This window comes from Schistocerca piceifrons, chromosome 1 (assembly GCF_021461385.2).
Source record: "Schistocerca piceifrons isolate TAMUIC-IGC-003096 chromosome 1, iqSchPice1.1, whole genome shotgun sequence".
Classification (NCBI taxonomy): domain Eukaryota; kingdom Metazoa; phylum Arthropoda; class Insecta; order Orthoptera; family Acrididae; genus Schistocerca; species Schistocerca piceifrons.
The window spans coordinates 15,117,762-15,140,348 of record NC_060138.1 but is presented as its reverse complement, the minus strand read 5'-3'; the positions used below and the strand labels follow the sequence as shown (position 1 = coordinate 15,140,348).

The 22,587-nt window shown below is 38.8% G+C and overlaps 1 protein-coding gene across 1 annotated transcript in view; it reads right to left on the bottom strand.

Annotated features, from left to right (window-relative positions):
• Positions 1 to 19,107: 19,107 nt before the first annotated feature.
• LOC124712172 (AH receptor-interacting protein) overlaps positions 19,108 to 22,587 on the bottom strand; it is a 179,463-nt gene continuing 175,983 nt past the window's right edge. The window contains exon 7 of the mRNA XM_047242493.1: positions 19,108 to 19,424. Coding sequence (XP_047098449.1) covers positions 19,387 to 19,424 — 38 coding nt within the window. The 3' untranslated portion in view covers positions 19,108 to 19,386. The remainder of the gene's footprint in view (positions 19,425 to 22,587) is intronic.

Sequence of the window (22,587 nt, the reverse complement as noted above, 5' to 3'; positions counted from 1 at the left end):
CCATGAGGTAGAGTATGGGGCTGTACCTGAATTCGGCTTCGGACGGGGTGGTATGCACGCCTCGCAGAAGACTCTCAGCATCCAGTCGCCTCCGCTGGTGGAGGGTCCGGATGTAACGCGTGGTTGGTCCACCCGCGAACCCCATCGCGGATGTGACGTGTGATGCATCCGCCTCCGAACATAGGTTCGGATGTATAGTCCGTGGCACATCCACACTCGAACGCTAACTCGGATGTGGTATATTGTGGACCTGCATCCCAACACCGCTTCGTACATTGCGCATGGCAGATCCACCTTCAAACCCTATCCCATGCGCGGCATATTGTGGATCGGCATCTCACCATCGCTCCGGATATAATGGCGGGCAGATGCACATTCGAACGCTAACTCGGGTCTACTGCGGGTCCTGGGGTGTGCACATACACAGACATTCAGAAAACAGAGCAAACGCTCTGGGCGGAGACACTCGAGTACAGTGCTGTATTACGCCTCCCGATCAGTGTCTTTGGGCTAGGTGTTGGTACATTTACAAGCAATTTTATAACGCAGAACGAGATGTTGTGTCATGATCGCATGGATAGATCTGACATAAAATCGATGGAATTGCGAAAAATGACGAGGGAATAGGTATAAATTGACTGAATGTACACCGAAATGTGGGTAAATTGAGGAAGTACTTGCGTATCTCCTGGTTCGCGCCGAAAAATTCGTGCATGGGAACAAGTATGCGGCAACAAGAGGAATCCGGGAAAACGTCGACATCGAAACGAAAGGAATCAGGGAGATAGTCAATTTTTTCCCTTTGAGGAAGCATTATACTGTATGTCTATTGAGGTACCAGTGATACACGCGAGGTAACTGCTGTATTCGATGTCTTTTGAGAGGACAGAGAACATTCATCTCTAAACTTACTTGCATCTGCGTTAAAGGATAACCGAGAACGGACGGGGTGATCGATTGAGATTGAGCTGTAACGAGGTACGATTTAATGGCTGACTGATGCATTCTAGAGAAGGAGAAGTTGCTGCAGTTCAATTGTTTTCCAGTGTTCTGTCCGGCTGCGTCGATCGTTAACGGTAACCTATCGGTCATCAGAGGATTTCTATCTCAGGTGTGATGAAACGAGACACATTCTTCTAAACGAACTTTGATTTATGCGATCCCCTCTATCGCATCTTGGGTGAAAAATCGAGATTTCAGTGTCGTAAGTAAGCTAGCGATAAGAACTTGTGAGGTACTAAAATCCCCGTGTACACATTTGCCCGACAGATGTGCTGTTTACAGAGTTAGTGATGGAATGACTAGTAATTTTCTCATGTCGAACGCTGCTGCTATGCGTTTGTCTGTTTCTTTGTAGGATGTATCTCCCGCTACTAACGATCATTTTATATAGGCCTGATGCAGGCATGTTATAATTTCTGAATCGTGATCGGATGAGAACGGTGGACACTATACATCTCCGGAAAGATAATTTGTGCTCGTATGACGTAGAGCAAGTGTTTTACACAAGTAGTTTGTTTTTCGTTTTCGGGTCGATAACATAGTTTATCGTAGAGAAACCGGGAAGAAGGATGCATGTCATGCGCTTGAAATAAGTTTCTCACAATGGAATATTAACAGCGCTACATTCCATACTGTGACGTCCCTCCCCGCCTTCTGCACCCGCCGGGAGGAGACGAGACTCGTAACGATGTTCGTCCCCGTCAGTATGACATGGAACAGCACCTGTAACTCTCGTAAAACACAGGCCCTCGCGTAGTTAAGAAATATTCTATTGTTCGTCCGTAAAAGTCTTACCAGTTTGTGTTAACTGATAAATTGCAATTGTTTATCTTTCATCTTATACCCAGTTGGTTTCGTTGAGCAGTGAAATCTTAGTTCTTGATCCTATCGTTACGGTCGTTTTTCACATCACCCTTACTGAGGATTAATGATTGCTGTTCGCAAATTCAGTTGCTATGCCGTTGCTACGTCAAATTATTAACAACGGTCCAATGTAACTCCAGAGATCACTTATGTTGAAGTAACGTCCTTGTAACACGCCGTAATGCTGATTTTTATATTATTCACCTCTCACTGTCTGTTATTCCTGTCTTCATACAGTCACTTAAAATGTTTAAAAGACTCAATCACTAGCATGAACATACGTAATATTATTTCTTGAATCATGTAGGCAACACGTCTGATTTATATTTTGGCTCATAGTTTATTAATCCTTTTGTAAGTTATTGTTTGTCCCTACCACGCACACATATGTCATTCAAGATCCAGTAATCGTGAAGTTGACAACAACTTTTGATTGAACGGCGTATTGGTTTTTCTCCGTGACTTTGTATTATTGTGTCCTACTCAAGACTACGAATAGTTTTCGTGTCACTGATCTATTACTATCAAGTTTGCAACTGTTCTTCAGTCCGAAGGTTAAGCTCAGTAAATCAGTATCACTCAATTAAAATCATCATCGCGTTGATAACGGTAAAGATTACTTTATTCGGTCGAATGACTGCGTATGGCTTTAATCTCTCTCTCCCGAACTTCATAACGGAAACAATTTAACAGCGTTTCCTTCAAGAAGACTATCGCAATAGTAGCCGACTCTAGAGCGACTCAAGAGCAACTAACTAAACATTTCCATATCCAAGTTGCATTGTAGGCGCATTGAATTTCCTTTTCGATGCGGCTACAACTCTCTTCCATGGTAAATTTTATCTTTGACCGAATTACCTCCTTGGATTTTACTTTCGTTCATATGACTTTAAATTTATTCTATAGATGTTTAAAAGATAATGCATGACAAACCTTTTCTTTTATCTCCTCTTTTGTGTGTTACTCTCAGTATTTAAGTGTTATAGTTGTTAATCAAAACATTATAAATGTAATTAATTTTTTTATCACCAATAGTTGTTGTCACTGTCGAGATGACTCACTCCCCTACTTTAAGTTTTCAGAAAGTTTGTTAATTGGGGTTCTCTGTCTTTGGGGCGTTACAATACGTCTGATAGGTCGGAAAAGCATGCGATCTAACACCTAGGCCCGAGTGTTCTCTCCCTTACCGTTACCTTCCAGGCACCGATCCTTGACTCTAGAACATTACTTTAGAGTTTATAGCTTGGTTGATTTACATAAAAATGCGTCGAACTCTATCCATCTGGAGCTCCATCGCATATAAAAATCAATCGTTTCTTGTTCTTCTAAACCGTCTGCTATTACATCACGGCACTTTGAAATTTGTTACTATACATAGATAAGGAGTGCTAAGGTCCTCGACATGGTCGCATCTCGAGAAACCTCGTGCACTTGGACGGGGAGTGTAGCGGCCTTCTTCTGATCGGTTGCAGATTAATTCGGTAACGGCGCTGCAGGGCAGGTTGATCAATGACAGTGTGAGGAGGGTCTTTCACTCTCTAATTTTACCCTAAGACAGCGAGAATGCTCTGTGACTCTCATACGCAGAGAGGTAGATCGTAAATTAAGCACTATGCTCGAGGTGTTAGAAATATGTAGAGCGCTGTCTGGTATACTTTGATGATTTATGTGTTCAAGAATTAGCACTGAATGGACGTACTGAGCAGTCATCTATCTACATTCGCAATGAGAGTCGCAAAGTAGAGAAGGGGCGGTTTAGCTATGATAATGAAACTGGGGGAGACATGCTGTCACATCATTGGCCGGTGTTGGAGTTACTGTAAAATTGCTAAAATTCTTCGCGCTAGCAACTGTGTTGCTTATTATTATAGTACATCGGCAGTGTTTTTTCCACCCCATCCATACTTTGGTGCACTGTTGGTTACCAGATAATGATTAACTGACAACGCTTGTTTTGGTTGGGGAATGAGTTTTGTTTACAGGTGACAACTTCTGGGAGTTGCTAGCAGTGAAACAGTGATCGCGTACATGGGTGCAATATGAGGAATTAGTCGAAAGAGAACGCAGAGCCATCAGCTATTCCATCAGTGTGAAGAGGAGTCTAAATGTAGAAATGTGAATCACCTTCAATGATATAATAATGCAGAGTTTATTTATTCTTCATGTCACCCAACAAAACATTATCATTAAATATAGAAAGACCAATACAAAACTGTATAAAATTAAAATGTTAAGCTCTATAGTAGTTTGAAACCGATGCCAACGCCGTAAAACTCTTCCAGTTTGCTTACGTTGTAACTGTCTCTTATTTAAAATCAGTTGATGTGTTGTGTGTTATGCTATCTGCTGTAAGAAAATGATTTACACCGTGCATGCCTAGTTTCCTGCAAAAGCCTGTGGATCAGAACTTCTTAATGTCAGTTTAGAACTTGACACATGTCTCGAAGTCACAGCACAAAAATGGAACTGTTCGGTATTGTACAAAAGTGTGTTAGAAAACAGTGTTTGAAACAACTAAACAGGACCAGAGGGAACGTCTTTTGCGACTTAGTATAGTCTGTGGGATATGATCATTCGCTTAGAGTATAGGGGATGAAACTTTAAAGTGGTCTCTGCGGTGCCTGTATATTTAATAGGATCGTGCCCACACAGGCAGCAGTAGCAGCAGCAGTTTGAGGTGTAAATTCAGTGAGGGATGGTGTATACTGCTACGTCTGCCATAGACGGCCCCTGTCACGCACACTACACTCAAGGTACCCCTGCGTACCATGTAACGTACACAAACACTTGCAGGCGCAACCAAGAGGGAAACAATTCTTCAAAATAAACAGAACTTGCTAGAGACTAATGCGAACCTTTTTCTGCAGAGGTCGCCTCACAGACACAGGGAAGTTGGAGTACTCCGCCGGCTTTATAAGGCCAGCGCAGCAGCAGTACAGCCAGTTTCTTCATGGCCACTGAGATGTTGTGGATGAATTGGATATCCCACAAGTCACCAACGACTTCGTATTCAGTAATCCAGTCAGATGGTCGACATTTGCACCTTTCTAAAGACATACTCGCCCTAATAATGGCATTTAGAGCAATATTAAAAATATTTATAAAATAGAGAGTTAAGTACAGACATAATGTAAAATTTTCAGTTTCGAAATATTAATACTAGTTTAGTACTGTATTACTATTGTACTGTGTTAGTTATTTTCAAATACTTAAATATTTTTAGGGTGTACGACCCAATCATAACCCGCTACTTACATTCTTTTTGACTGAAAGTATTAGGCATATTGTATTAACTTTATTAACTGCATTATAGCATTAACTTTAAGATATTGTTTTTATGTAATGAACCCCAAGCCTTATTCAAAGTAAGGTTCAATTAGCTATTTCAATCAATGTCCTATTACTGTGTGACGGCAATGTTTTATGTATTATTTTTTAATGATGGTTTAGAATTTATTTAAATATAATTTCAGTCTTTCCAGAGCTATATATTCACTTCTCTGTAATAGTCTATAAGCATGATTATTATTGTAAATTAAATTAGCTTTTTACGAAAATACTGTGTGTGTGTACGCTTTGTTTCCGTTTTCAAAGCCAAAAAATATGTCCGGCCTGTCGAGTTTCCCAGAGTGTCGAATTATCGAGAGTCCAGTTTTCGGGGTTCTAATGTTGTTTCATATGACTCTAAAATGCTTTAACTCGCACAATTTTTCATCTAAAATTTAGAAAATTTCCCAGGGCTAGACCCACAGTATCCCTCCTCCCCCCTCAATGTTTTTTGTAAGTCAGCACCTCTGATCATGGATGTCCTGCGCCATCATGTTACCTCTGATGCGGAAGTATCATGGTGTCATTTTTCTAACAGGAAAATGCCAGTCCACACAAAGCACGTGTGTCTGTGAAATGTTGGCATAATGTTGACGTACTCCCATGGCCAATAAGATCTTCAGATCTGTCTCCAAGAGAACACTTGTGTCCAGCTCTGTCTGTCCAAGTGGCAGTATCCAGGATATTAATGACCAGTTACAAAAGCCATGGGCCAGCTTGCCTCAGATGATACGATGGCTTTACGGCACTCTTCCGAACTGAATCAGTGCCTGCATCCAGGCCAGAGGAGGTGCAACGTCCTACTGATATGTGGCCCACACTGCCAAACTCTTTGTAAACACTGCAATAACATCACATATCCTCTTAACGTTATGAAGTTTCATTTCTGTCTCTCCTTCCCTCCAGGATGCTTCTCTTTGTCAGGCAGTGTACCTAAAAAGTCAGTTTCGACTACTAGGCCATTATCAAGTATTTAAATCCTGACTGTAAAAACAAACAGTTTTTTTAAACTTAGGACACTAGTACAGTTATTTATCAAAGTATCTTCACACATTGATATAGGATTTGTGAAGGTAATACGATTCCATTCAATAGGCCAGAATACGGGGGGCTATCCAGAAACATACATATCGCGGTGGCGGGCTGAGCTACAGCCGCCACCTTGGTGCCATAACGTTCCTACACTCAGCACACATCTAGTGGTGGTAGATGTCATCTGTATATTACCTTGCTCTCTGTGTTGTGTTAAAATGTGCGCTGCAATGGAAAATCCCGTCACTCGTGAGATGTGTTCTGTGATTAGCTTTTTGTGGGCAAAAACTGCAAACCATTTGAAATTTATCGCAATATTTGTGATGCGTACCGTGAAGGAATAATGAATCAAAGCCGAGAAAGGTAATGGTGAATTGATTTTAAAAATGGCCATGCCAGTGTTCATGATGACTACTTTGGTAGGCCTAGTCTTGTGACTGACGGACTGTTGATGAAAATCAGAGACAAAATTCGTGAAAATAGCCGTTTCACACTTACAGAACTTTTGCAACATTTTCCCCAAATTTCACGGACTTTTGTGCGTGAAATTGTGGCGGAGTAGCTTGGTTACCACAAATTTTGTGCTAGCAGGGTTCTCAAAATCCTAACGGAAGACCACAAAAAAACAGAGGCTGGCTGCAGTACTGATCTTCTCAAAGATTACTAGCAAAATGGTAGAAAAATTATCAATCGTACTGTAACAGAGGACGACACTTTGTTGACGCATGCCAACTGTAAAACAAAAAGCCAGTCGATAAAATGGGGACACACAACTTCTCCCAATAAGCCAAGGAAGTCATTGCAACCGCTATCAGCAAGAAAGATCACGATTTTTGGGACTCTAAGGAAGTGACTCATGTCGAGTTTCTTAAACATGGCTCAACAATTAACTCAGAGAGGTATTTTCAAACACTGGCAAAGTTAAGGCAGGCGATACAAAATCAAGCATCAGGGAAAACATTGCGCAAAAAATTTTTTTTCCAAGACCGCACACGGCCAATCGTACCTGAGAGCTCCTACGGGCTTTTGGATGGGAGTTGTTTGATCATTCATCATACATTTGGTGCTGAGCTACCATCACCTCTTCCAAGGTGTGGGACACAGCTCGCTACATAATGCTTTGATACTGATACTGAATTGCATGCCAGTATAAACCAGTGGTTGCAACTGCAGGCGACAGGTTTCTACAGAGAAGGTATTGAAAAGCTTGTGACATGGTATGATAAGTGCCCCAATGTGAATGGCAATTATGTATAAAAATAGCTTCCATGTGTTTCTTTAAAATGTATATAATAAAATTTTGTTTTTCCATATTGCAAATTTTTTATTTCAAAACGTCTGTTTCTTTCTGGAATCACACACAGCATATGTAACATACATTAAGAGAATAGGACTGGTAGCCTATGGGTGTAGGACAGGTGTTTGGCTGTGGTCTAGATTTATTTCTTTACTTAATACATGGACTATACATGGAAACAGTCTACTATTGCAATACATAGATTAAGACATTTACAGTTTGTGACAGTCTTCAGATCTCAGAGCCATATATTTACAATTTGTGACACGGTCTAAGATCTGAGATTCATATACTTTTAGAAAAAGTGTCATCCATTATTTGAGTGTAGTAAATCTAGGAACACTTTGATTGAATACACAGGATTTTTTGGACAATTTCGAGATATTATGACATAAGCCATTCAGCAGTTTTATGCCTGCACAGTGAAAGCTTTTCTCATAAAGTGTAGTTCTATGAGAGATGTTGTGGGGTCTCTCTTTCTACCTTTAGTGTTGGGGTAATGTATTTCTTTATTAAGTGTTTTGTCACTTATTACTTCCATATTGATTATCTTAAGTACATACAGATTATGAACAGTTAGTATTTTAAATTCTTTAAAGAAATTTCTGCAGGATTCCCTAGCACATTTCTTTCCCAGAATTCCAAGTGCCTTCTTCTGTAGGATAAGCAAACTTTTCATACTACCTTTGTTGCTGGATCCCCATAGCTCAGATCGGATTCAAAAAGTGCAAAATATATTTGCCTCAGAGTGGTAATGGTGCAAAAAGGTGTCAGTTTTCTTGGGGAATATATGGTAGTAGACAGCTTTATGCAGATATCATTTACATGATCAGACCAATTTAACTCTGCAACAAGTGTCAGGTCAAGAAATTTGGTTGAGTATCCTTTTTTAAATGTATTCATCGTCCATTAAAATTTGGTCTTTATAAATTTTTTGCCTCCCAAGATCAAATTCAATATTTATTAATTATTTGTATTTAACTTTCATTAAAATACTTCATAATTATACCTGCTGCAGTATTGGACTCCATTTCAAGTTGCAAATAGCTAGGATTATGACATATTAATGTGGTACGTCTGCATATAAGATAGCTTTAGTGGGGTTTGTTGTGAATTTAATATCATTAACATAAATAATGAAAAGAAATGGTCCTAATATTGACCCCTGTGGAATACCAAAATTAATGTCAGTGGTGTTTGATTTGTTTGCTCCCTCTGTAATGCTAAGTGGGATCTAATCAGATTATGGCCTGTGCCACAAATGCCATAGTTCCACAGTTTATCCAGCAATAGGGTCATATCAATACAGTCAAATGCTTTTTGTACATCTAGAAAGATGTCACATACATGTTCTTTATTGTCTATTTCTTGAGTGATGTCTTTGATTACGTAGGATGCTGCCATAATGGTGGATGATCCCTTGACAAACCTATACTGCCCCTTTGAAATCACATTTTGCTTACCAGGAAGTTCCAGATTCTTATGTATATTACTTTCTTAAAGATATTTGATATTATTGGAAGAACAGATATAGGTCGAAAGTTTTCTACTACATTTCCGTTTCCTTTTTTAGAAATAGGCACAACTCGAGTAATTTTCAACTCATCTGGAAATAGACCATCTTCCATTAAAAGTTGATAATTGCTGAGAAATACATTTCCTAATAGTGTCCAGACTAATACCATCATATCCTGCTGCATGGGAATTCTTCCAACTACTCACTATTTGAATTATTTCTTCTTCACTTGGTGTCAAAAAAATACTTCCTGACCCTGGTAATCTGACTTTGTATTTGTGATTTCTAAGTTGATTGTTTATGCTGGAGCCAACTGAGGCAAAATAATTGTTAAGTAGCTCTGCTACCTTATTCTGCTGTTTCTATTTACCACATATCAGCAAGTGATTTTCTGTTGTATGTTTCCCAGATTTTCCCTATTTTTTTATTTACCAGTAACCATGATATTTTGGAAATATTTTTTGAGTTTTGAATATAGTATTTCTTATACTTTTTGAACTCATTCTTTTAATTTTTTATTGCTCAAGTAATTTACCATAGGCATACTCATACCATCTCAGTTTTTCTCTAGCGTCAGTGACTGAACTTTGTATCTAGTTTCGGGATACAACATGTGACTGAATTCTATTTTTTATTAATGGGCAGACTTGGTTGAGAATGTCATATAGTGCACTTGAGAATTTGCTGAAATTGTAACATGTTGCCAGAATATTGTTCCTGGCATTGCCCTAGTGATCATGGAAAAGACAAATCAAGATGGCTAGGCAGAGCAGCTCCATTTTCCCAAACATGAGGTCAGCTTCCTAACAGCTACATTGCCTCATTCAGTAATTCTCTATTGTATAATTTTCCTTAATTTACACAAAAGGTGTTTCAGATAAATAAAACATCATTTCCTTCTTCACTGCCCAAACACTCAGGACACACCCTGATGAGTCCTGGACTGCTTCCAGTCACTTGGAATGTGAAACATAGTGCCACTCACGCCAATGATTCTGGACTGATAAGACGCTGCTGTGACCCTTGTCTCAATTCTGGACCCCACACTCATGGACATTACTGTCATGCATTATACATCTTGACACATGTTCCTTGTGAAAGCAGTAAATCATAACCATGTACTGAAATGTGACAAGATGTTGTAGTTACCTCCTTTCATTACTATCCACTACTCCCTAAATAATCCTTAACTGTGTACAAGCTTTTACTTCCGAAGAATATTTCAGCTGCATTTTTAAACAAATGTGTCTTAGTAGTCGTTTTCACTTTCTTTGGCGATTTATTATACAATTTTATCCTCTGATTTAAAATACTGTTTTGTTTGTTTTTTCTAGGTTTATGTAATCACAAACAAGCTCTTGTTGCATGATTATAAATAGAACTATTAATATTAATAGTATTTTCCTTGATATGCAGCACAGGTGTACTTGGTTGCTTAGTCATCAAGCAACTCACAACAGTGCTAGTAGTACTGATACAAAGCAGAGCAAACATTATATTATATCTACAACAGCAGTTGTTGAAGTTGACATTTCATCAGAAAGGAACCCAAGGAATTTTGCAGAGTGAAAAACAAGTGTCAGATGAAACACAACGTATTACCGTTTCTGAAAAATGAGTTAGTGGAATGTGTGGTGTTGTGTGTGTGTGTGTGTGTGTGTGTGTGTGTGTGAGGAGTACAATAACAGTATGAAAACAATTATGAAAATATTTCAAATAAGCCATGGCAATATGACCATGTAGTGGATAAGAAAAATTATAAATATTCAAGGGAGGACAAGGGACACTTGTGACAAAAACTGGTATTTGTGCTTTTCAAGGATGCTCGATACAGTTTACAGGATGTGTATGATGGTCACCTGCTACATTATGCACATCCTAATGTGCATGACATACACTGACTGGCACTAAAAATGCAATACACCAATTTCTTACAAAAACTGAAATTTATTTTAAATTTATGACTCTTTTATGAGACTAATCCACTAACTTATCATGGAATATTGAGGTATGCTCCCATCTAAGTGTCCAACAATGAAAAAAGATGATTATAAACAAATTAAAGCAGAGATGCACACTTTAAGGAAATTTTGAGTAAGCTCATAAAGCTAATGCACGTCTGTTTTGATATTATACACTTCGCACTTTACCTTACAGACCTCAGAAACGATCTTAGACACCTCTGTTCACATCTTCAAAAGCACGTATTGCCACCCGTTGCACCAGTGATGGCATTCAACCTTTCTGGCATCCTCCTATTAATGACTCATATGCCATTCTTTCAGGAGGGCATTCCGTAGGTCCTGCAGGGTCTCTGGTTAGTGCTGACAGGCTCTTCTCCCCAGTCAGTCCCAAACATACTCAATAGGATTCAAATCAGGGCTTCAAGCAAGCCAACCTATAGAGTGAATCCTTGTTTATCCAAGAATTCTTGCACAATCCCCACAACATGTGGGCGTGCATTGTTGTGCATTAGTGTAAAATTATCACCAATAAATGGAGTGAAAGCCACATGCTCCAGAAGGATTTCCTCCACATACCAATGTGAGGTAAGACTCTCATGCTCCATGACAATCAAATCTGTGCCTGCTGCTTTATTTATTGCTGCCGTCATCACCATAGAACCACCCTGAAAAGACATCCTGGATGAGAATGTGCAAGGGGAATACCTTTCCCCTGGCCTTCTCCAGACCTTCTCTATTCTGTCAGAGGCCAGATCGCGACTTATTGGTGAAAAACACTTAATCCCATTGTTGTACTGTTCAGGCAAGATGTTCCATTAAAAACGTAGTCGAGCTGTGTAAGGCTCTCTGGTGAGTTCCAGACCTGTTGCAGGTCTTCTGGACTGAAGATTGGCTTATTCTAGTCTTCTTCGAACGGTTCTCTCACTAACATTCACCCCTCGAACATGGTGGAGTCAATTTTGCACTTCAATAGTAATGGTGTCATGGTTGTGGAGAACTTGAAGTTGTAAAAAGCGGTCATTTCTCTCCCATGTTGCTCTTCTTGAGCCTGTTCCTTGTCTCCTTGCAAAGCCTCCAGTTTTGCTGTACCTTCATACAGTTCTGGAAATCGTGGAAGGTGTAGTCCTCAAAACTTCTGCACTGTAATGCATGCTGCGGGCATCTTCCACCAAAGCAACAGCTTTTGCAGCTTGTTCAGGGTTCAACAGCATGTTTACTCCACAAAGCCAATTAAGACAGTCACAGAAAGATCCTACAAACATGTGTGACTGAAATGGGAAAAACTGGGGTACAACAATAAGCACTACAAGGGCAGGAAAACATTATTTGCTCACATTCGGTGTTGTGATTACCATGTTGCTTGGGAAACAATCATTTGAGGCTAGTGCACTAAGCAATCAACACTTCATTGTTTGCTCACAAAGCAATGCCAATAACATACCCTCCTCAAAAAAAATGGTTGAAGTGCTTCACTTTGATTAAATAGATAATTACACAATCATAACACATCATTTATTGGGTGCTGCATTTTTCGTGCTGGTCAGTGTAGATTACAGCAATTTCAAGTAAAGCAGTGGATGGCTGCACAACTTCAAACAGTGCTACAGAATTAGAACTTGCAAGATAATGAAATTTCAAACAAAGTATCAACTTGACGATATACAGCAAACAGTGGAATCACCCGAAAATTTGTAGACAAGATACACATGCCGATTGTTAATCTGATGGTAAACTTGCTGGAAAGTTACTTATAGTGCTACGAGAAGTTGGAGGTGCTCTGCCCCCTATGATTCTTTCTTGCGTGCATGATCTTGCAAGGGCAGTAGGGAATATTTACGTCACAGCAAGTGAGAGTGGAAAAAGGGCATAGCAGACTATGATATGAGCACTGCTTTTGGCCAACAGATTGTCGAAAGTAACTCGCTTTTGCTTGACTCCTGGTCTGTGTATAAAAATCACACTCCTTTAGAGTAAACTATCCCTCCTGACATTGCAATTCATACCACCTGGAACCACTGGAGAAATTCAGCCTCTGGATGTTTATTTTTTCCTTGCCTATAAAACATATCACACGATCTGCAGCTATGCCTTGAAAGACAGCCAGTTTCACAATAAGTTCCTCAATAGTATGTTTTGCAATCTGTTGTATGCCATCACATTTCATGAGTTCTCACTACCACATCACACCAATATGACTGTATGTGCATTGTTTACCTAGCTGAATGTCTTGCATGGTTTGTAATTCCCAAGGAGATCATCTTTGATCTTTATGGTGCGAATATTTGCGGCCACTGTGGCGCACACCATTTTTCATTTGATGTTCAGGTGCAAGTTCTTGGATGTCGACAATGTCCACTTTGAAATCCCAATACATACATCCCAGATACTGATTTTCTGTCGCTCTCCTGATGCACATGGTGAGACCTTAGCAGCTAATATTTTTGCTGTCATAATTGTTAATACAACACTTTCAAATGAGTCTTACTAAATACTGAATTTGCAACCTCGCACTCAAGGGGTTTCTTGTAAGAATTGAGAAATATAGGTATAGTATGTTACCATGAGACATTGGCTGCTACAAATGACGATAACACCCAAAGCGCAGAGCATGCTGATGACATTCTCACCAGTATCTTTGTACATTCATTTCTTGTTGACAATCAATGTCAATTTCGAAAAACTTCGTGTTTGATATCAATCTATAGATTTATCATCTATGCTCAAAGCAGCAGAATTGCTTTCTCTCTTTATGTTGAAACTGTTCGTTTTCTTTATGTTCAACGTAATTTATTACACACTGTCCAACCATAAACATCTTTGAGGGTTTCCTTTGCTTTTTCTAATAGTTTTAATGTTTTATCTGTGAGTGTATTTATTGCTCTGTCATTGGCAAAGAGAACTTTTTCTCCGCGTCTTACACTGTCTGGAAAGTCACTGTGTGTGTGTGTGTGTGTGTGTGTGTGTGTGTGTGTGTGTGTGTACGGGCAGAACTGTACTCAATACATTACTGTGAGGAACACCTTATGTTCATATATTTCTTGTCTGATCAGTGTGTTATTAAAAATTTATCATCAGCAGACATGTGAAAATCTTCACATTTTGCACATTTATTAACTGTTTCTCATATACCAAGTGCTTCTGGCTTGCTCAACTAACAGTTGTTCTGGTTTTGAATTCTGGAATATTTACTTCATCTTCTTTCGTGAAGGAATTATGGAAAATTGTATTTAGTTAACTCCGCTTTAGTGCACCATCATGGGTAACATTTCCACCACTATCGCGCAGTGATGGTATTGACTGTTTTTGCCACTGGTGTACTATACATACAACCAGAATCTATTTAGGTTTCCTACCATATTATGAAACATTGTTTCAAAATATGGTAGAAAACCCAAAGAGATTCTGGTCGTATGTAAAGTACACCAGTGGCAAAAAACAGTCAATACTAAGCTGATATACTTTCACTCTCTGATGTCATACAGAATAATATTTTGGGGTAACTCAACACTTAGGCTGAAAGTATTCACTGCTCAAAAGAAAATGGTTAGAATAATATATGGGGCTCATAGTCGCACATCTTGTAGGCATCTCTTTAAAAGGTTAAGAATTCTTACAACAGCCTTACACTACATTTACTCAGTAATGCAATATGTTCTCAACAACATGGACCAGTTTAAAAACAAGTGACATTCATGATCATAATACAAGAAAGAAAGACTTACACTATCCTCTATTTAACCTATCTTTAGCATAGAGAGGGGTAAAATATGCTGCTATAAAACTTTTTGATAAATTACCAGATGAAATAAAATATCTGACAGAGCAATAATAGTTTTAAAAATAAACTGAAATCATACCTCCTTGACAACTCCTCCTCCATCACAGATGAATTCATGAATAGAAATAAATAAATCTACGCATTTTGTGCCGTTTAAAGGAATGGGTTAGGTAATAAAAATTATACGCCTAAAAAAAAACCCTTGACTCGTGTGCACTTCTTATGCATTTGACACGTTTCACACCATAATGGTTACTGTGAGATTGATCAATGGAACATGTAACTAACTAACTAACTAACTGACTGAAGAGGTTGGATTTACTCATGTACCTTCTCAGTCTCTCTTCCAAAACTGCTTCCATTATTTTTTAGAATTTTATGAAAGGGTGGTGTCCTTTCGGACATGTCCAAAGTAACAGACGCCATGTGGAATCTAGAGCTATGATACATATTATATAAATTGAAGGTGGACGAGTGAGAAAGGAAAGGAAAGGAAAGGAAAGGAAAGGAAAGGAATTACTGATGTCAGCTGGATCAGAACTTCATGTGGAATCGGCGGCACCGACTGAAAATGTGTGCTGGACCGGACTCTCCTGCTTACTTGGCAGTTGCATTAATCAGGCCAAACATAATTGTCCAAAAGACAAGATTGGCAATTCCGGCATTCATAAGATTGATATGCCTCGATGGGCAATGAATCCATGACCTTCAGTGCCGATGCACAATTATGTTTGGCTTCCTGCAGGAATCTCAAAGTATCGGGCATGGACGACAGGGATTAAGTGGAAAAATGGGTTGGCCAATGGCCATACTGACATAGTCCGTGCAATGTGATGAACACTGTGTCCAGGTGGAACAATGCTTAGTACAACTGCTTAGAAAGCAACAGATTTCGAGTTCGAATCCTGGTCCGGCACACATCTTCACTCATCACTGCTGATTCTACATAAAGTCCCAATGCAGGTGAAATAAACAGTTCCTTTCTTTTCTTCCTCCCCACTTCCACATTCAATTTACATAATTTTTTAGAATGAAGACAGCAGCAGAACTGTCCTTTAGTTTTCAGTGCTTGCCACATTACCTTTCTTTAGCAAGAGCATCATTATACATGCTTTCGGTATTCTGGGGAAATATTTAAACTAAAATATCATTCATTATGTTTGTTAATAGGCTTATGTACTATCTATGCTTGCTGTCAGAACAGAGATAGGAAGCTCATTTATGCCTGCTGATTTGTTATTTTTTAATTGTTGTACTGTCTTCCTAACTTCAAGCTTTACACATTACCACCACGTGAGTGGTAAACAGAAAGAATGATTGGCTTCTCTGTTACTTCAATGGCTGGCAACTGAAAATGTTTATCTATACTAATTGTGTCAGATCATTTGTAGCTTCAGAATTTGTGCCATCCCTGATATAGATCCATGATCCTGCACCCATTAAGGTAGACCTACAGCAACAACTAACACATACATATAATAATAGCACAATGTGTTGTAATTTGTCATCCCTACACCTTTGCTCTGTAATGCACACTACCATGTTGCTCAAAGACTGTAATTCAACTTCAAGTTGGAGAACTTTATTTTTAATCAACTGCAAATTTTGATGACTAACAGATAATTCTGGTGATATTTCCATGGTGCCTCAGTGTGGTACATTCTTTTTCCATATACACTGTGCAGAAGTCTCTAAACTGGTTGTGATCCTTACAAGTGGGAGCCTGTTGTCATGGTTTGTCTTAAAAAAGCCTTAGTTCTCCTACCTGTGGCAACAGGTATTTGACCATGTGTGGCCCCACACTCATTCACTACACTCTCACTACTCAACTCCACCAACCTCCATTTCCCTAACATGTTGAGGGTCAGACTACGTCTACTGTAGCTCTGTCACCTGATAGCCCCCACCAGCACCATTGAAATCTGCACCCAGCCAGTAGTCATCAGTGCCATCTTCAGCTCAACAGGGATTTGGCAAGGTTAATCTAAGATGTGACCAGTTAGGGAAGCCACCTTATTCAGGTCTATCACTACCTGTCCATCTTACGCAAAGGCCCCTCCTTACACAAAGGCCCTAAATGCTTAATCACCTGATCCACCCCAGCACTCAGCTTTAAAATGCTGGTGACCTGGTATTCCATCCCTAACTTCTCCTGTAATAAAGGGCCTACACTTCTGGGTAGCTGAAACTTGTTGCTGGCGGCCACCACAAAACTTTCACATCACTTCTTCCTCCTGTTGCCCTCCTATCAACTGCCAGTTCCCAAATACTCCCCTCACCTCTACCTTCTCTCATTCTCATCATCTCACTACTAACTTTATCCAATTGTTCCTAAAGGGCACAGATATTCCCTTCCCTCAAAACATGTTGCTAAATAAATAAGTAATACAATTGTTAACAAGTTGTGACTGGTAGTGGTAATAAAAAAAAATAAAAACAACTTTAAATACTCCCTTCCTACTCCTATGTTAACTTACTCCTGCTGCCAATTTTGCAGTTCCAGGAAAGGGCCTCAGTGATCTCTCCACAGATCTCTCCCCTACATTCCTCCAGTGAAACCATTTACCATAGTTCACACAATGCATCCCACTACTCAGTCCATATGACAGCATCCGGAGTCCACTTATAGTCAAATAATGCCTATTGCAACAAAGAAAAAGCTTAAATATGAAACAATAAAGGACTATTATAAAATGTATTATGTTTTTTTCACTATAAAAGGAATGCAATCACTGCTAATTTGTGAAGTTCGTTACTACTGCAAGTTCAGAAATGTCAGACACAAGTTTATAGCATAAAGTTAATCAAATGTAAAGAAATTTTTGTCAGAAGTCACACCTAACAGCAATTTAAACCAGCTCACAATATTTCCGAAACCTGACACAGGAATCCAAAACTTGCCTTGTATGACAGGTAAAAGAAGACACTAATGTGGCTATTTACAGCAAAAGGTGTTTACAGAATATGCCCAAATGCACACAGTTCATTACAAGTATTAAGTTCAGTATGTAAACAAACATAAAAAACAGCTATCAAAAATTCACCATAAAGACACACCTACAATATAATACACACACTAAATATAGTACAAAAGGTATTCAAAATGTGAAGACAGACAGAAATGAACAAAGATACAATCAAAAAATATGATCAAAACATGTTTTAAGGAACACTATAACCATGCTTGCCACTCAGCCAGTATCTTGCCAAATAAACAATGGAATATTTTAAATAAGAACTTCTCATATGCAAAATATATATCAAGTACAAGCATAACTATATTTTAAAATAAAAAGCTGGTACAGTAATATACATACGTAAACACAATGTATTTTTAAATATCTTCTTCTTTTTCTTGGGCCTTTGTCCCACATCAGCACAAGTTTGGCATGTTTATTAATGCATTTCACAAGGTTAATTTAAGTAATGGATGAATGTTCTTCCTGTCACCACCCCTTTTGGGATGGAATATATGAACCCCAATTGTCTGCGTTCAGTGTTATTCATGTGAAAATAAGCAAAAGTTTGCGAATCGTGTATCTGAGGTGGGGCTAGGATACGAGCCTGGTATTCATCTAGTGGAATGCAGGAAACCACCTAAAAACACACCTGCTGGGAAAATTCGATTTGGGGCCGGTGCACATCCCCAACCTGGAGGCTTCGTTTTAACATAAACAGATATCCGAGCAGGTAATGGTTTGAAAATAACATGGGCATGAAAGAACAGTAAGTTAAAACAGTACAAACAACACTCAAGGTACACTGACAAAGTAGTAATCAGCATGGCAAGTCAGAGACTAGAAGACCGGCAGATGCATTTCTGTACATGGACATTGTGTCTAGGGAGAAGGAGAATAACTGAGCAGTATAAAGTAGTCTGCTGTTCATAAGGGAGGGAGATAAAGGACCCTATCTACAGAAGTTAAGTACACATATGGTAAAGGACAATAATCAAGAAGTGAGATTCATTTACATCAAATCATGTTCAAGATATTCTGAAATACATTAATGACCACTTTTTTTCCCCCAAACTCGTCAGTCCACCTGAGGACTTTGTCCATTTTGTGGTGTCCATGACAAGCAATATCAATCTCCTCAAGACTGTCCAGAGGGGAGGCTTTTTCCATTTTATGCAAACTGGTAAGATGATTATTTGTGCTTGTGACAGTATTTTTTTGATTAGATGATATGAAACAGAAGATTTCTCATATGCATTTTTGTTTCCTATTTCACTATGTTTTTTTGCATCTCATTTTAGTCTTTTCTATCATTTGGAGCCCTAGATTTTTTATATAGCTTTAAAATTATTTCTGTTATTTTTAAAATTGTTTTTGTATTTTACAAAGGGTGTCAGTGGTACTAATGGTGAATTTTACACATATTGTACACTGAGCTCAGAAGCTCAGTACCATACTTTACATCTCCCAAAGTGGACAATTTGTCAGCGTCAATTCTTGTGTTCTGCCAATTTGATTTTATCACACGCACTAGGAAAGCTTTGATAAACGACCCAAGTAGTTTCTCACTTCACCTTGTCTTTAATGCAGTATATTTTGCCAACAGTGCAGCTGCAGTATGTGGTATTGTAAGATTGTATGTGCAAATTTTACAGCTGGAACCCGTTGGTGTGGTTGTGGTGATGGCCTGCAAACATAACAATTTAACAAGGGTGTTGTGAAGGTTTCGAGGGCTACAAAAGGCAACATTTTGGAAGTACAAGGAGAGTTTCAGAAGCTATTATCTCATTTCAGAAGTTAACGTGATAATTTCACAGACTTGCAGAAATTATCTGTTGAGGCATTCATGGCACGTGCCGTACTGGGTAGCAAACGATGTTCTTCCAAGTTGTTTGAGGACACGAGGTTTCCTGTTGTAACTGGAGGACTGTATAGGAGATATGTGTTTGGATAAAGTCAGAAGGAGACTGGTAGCATGGAAAAGAATATTGGGATAGGTGCTGAATCTTCTGCTCCATCATCAAATCCTTCATTTCCCATAGACATACGGGTTGTGAGGAACTGGGTGTTCAATGTGGAAAGGTAACTGACAGCTTTCAAAGTTGAGATACTGTCATTTGCTGGTTGGTTTTATGAGCACCAATGTTTGAACTAAGGTTCAAAGAGATGAGTTCAATATCCAGGAAGATGACTTGTTATTGGGAGAAGCACCAGGTAAATTTCAGTTATGAAAATAAGTTGAGTTCTTCACCAGAAAAACAGACAGGGAACCTGAACCAAGTCAAGATGGTGCAGTGTCTGTGAGTTACAGAATGCCTGTTCCATGTGGAAAATACAGAGAGGTTAGGATAAGATGTGACCATTCTGGTTTTGTTTGGCTTTCAAAAGCACAGAAAAGGCATGGATAAGAATGAAGTTGGCTAAGGTGACAATGAGCAAAGTTTTTGGATAGAGTTTCTTGTGGATAGACAGGCCACATGTGTCTTGTATGTTGCTGTAAGTGGGCTGGCCCATCAGCACTGAGGGCACACGTTTTCCCTCAAACAACTACCCTAACTAACCTCCACCTCCAACTTGCTCCTGAAAACTTGCTTGCCACCAATAAATTTTGATATCAATGAAGAGGAAACTGTATGTCTGGGATGCAGCATTGTATAACTTTCTATGTTAAAATACAAGAAGACACATTTGAATAATTTGAAAGGGGATGCTCTACAAAAATATTAGAAATTAATTGTACACACATGGAATGGAGAGATTGTACTAAGAATACGAGATAAGTGAGCAGACTGGTCTGCAAACCTTTGCTCAGAGTGAAGAATAAGCCATGATGATTTGGAAACGAATAATATCAATAAAGAAGGAGTTATATTTTTTAAAATGAACAAAAATCTAACTAATGTTGGTGATGTGTTCATAAATTGAAAATCAAAGAAAATAAAGCAACCAGCATATCAATTCACTTTCAGAAGCTTATCAGAAAGTAAATGCTCCCTGATATCTTTAGCATTACTACAATTTAAACATATCTAAATTACTATGGAACATCCAAGAAAATGGTCTGCTTCTGCCAACTTCCATTCTTCATCCTGGAAGAAATTAACATTTAATTTGAAATTACTGAGAATAATTACCCTGCTTCTTGTATCACTGTTTGCTTGACCACAGTGCACATGCTACTATGAGAGCTATTCATAAATTAAGTTCAGAGTGACTATTTAAAAAAGAAAAGAAAATGACAATATTTTTTGATACAATCTGTTGACATCACTTCTCTACCTAGTCACCACCCAAATTCAGACATCTGTTGTGCCATGATACCAGCTTCTTTATCCCTTCATCAAAGAACAGTGCTGCCTAGAGCTTCAGTCAGTTGTTAACAGCATCACTGAACTCACAAGAGGTCATGAAGTGCGGAGCACTGAGTCAGCGTGTCACCAAGGTCAAAAGTTAAAAGTGTCTTGGTACTAAGCCTGGACTATAGATAATCTCCCTGCCAAAAACTCCGAGGTTTTCCCTTTGTTCAATTCACAATATGGAGTCACATATTGTCATGAAGGAGAAGAATTTCTTCAGTAATCATCATGTCCATTTATTTTGGACTGACCTTCAGCATTTCATAAGAATCTGACAATAAACCTGTGGCGTCAAAGTATTCTCATGCAATACTCTCTTGAATCTGTTATTACAATACTTTTGATATCCAAAAAAGTAACCATCATTTACCAGTTTGAAATTTCTGGCAGAATGACTGTGCATCTACTGTTTGGACTGTTCCATAGATTCAGAGTTCATGTAATGCACCCACGTCACATTCCCTGTCATGAGTCTGTTCAGAAATTTCACCCCTTCTTCACCGTAGTACTGAAGGACTACCAAGACTAAACAAGTTCTCTCAGTTTTGTGAACATGGAAGTGGACATTATGGTGCTCACCAGGCTGCAGACTGAAACCAGTGGTCTGAGAACTATATTTGTGATCATAGACATGAAATAAAGAAATTTATTCTAATGCTATTTTTTTCCAATTCCGTTAAGTACCTCTTCATTAGTTACCGGTTCTACCCATCTAAACTTCAGCACTTTTCTGTAATACCACACTTCAAACTCTTCTAGCCAAACTATATTTCCCAAAAATTTTGTTTTCATGACAAGATTTTCGTCAGGAATGAAGTATGAGGTAAGTGTCACAGTAAATGCAAACAATTTAAATTCATACACTGACACTTTGTTATTTTGCAATATTTATTCTTGATAATCTGAGAATTTTTTCTTTTTACATCATGTCTGGTACTCTTAGCTTGAAACACAAATCTGAAGTATTACATGTGGTAGTGTAAATATTCTGATAATATCAAACAATGGAAAATCCAGGATGGAGTGTAACAATACTGTGTTTGCATTTGCACGTGTGTGTGTGTGTGTGTGTGTGTGTGTGTGTGTGTGTGTGTGTGTGTGCGCGCGCGCGCGCTTCTGTCATCTATTGTTGGAAATTTGTGGTAAGGTCTTATGGAACCAAACTGCTGAAGTCATCGGTCCCTAAACTTACCCACTACTTAAAACTAACTTATGCTAAGGACGACACACACACCCATGCCCGAGGGAGGACTCATACCTTCGACGGGGGAAGCTGCGCGGACCGTGACAAGATGCCTCAGACTGCTTGGCTACCACACGCGGCTCGTCTATTGTTGAAGAAGGCCTTAATGGCCGAAAGCTTTAATTTTGAGTGTCTTTTAGTTGTGCCTATCTGCAACTCAGCATCTCCGCTATACGGTGAATATTATTCTGATAATATATTACAGTGTGATCATAGCATGTTCAACTGAAAATTCTATTTCGCCAGAAATG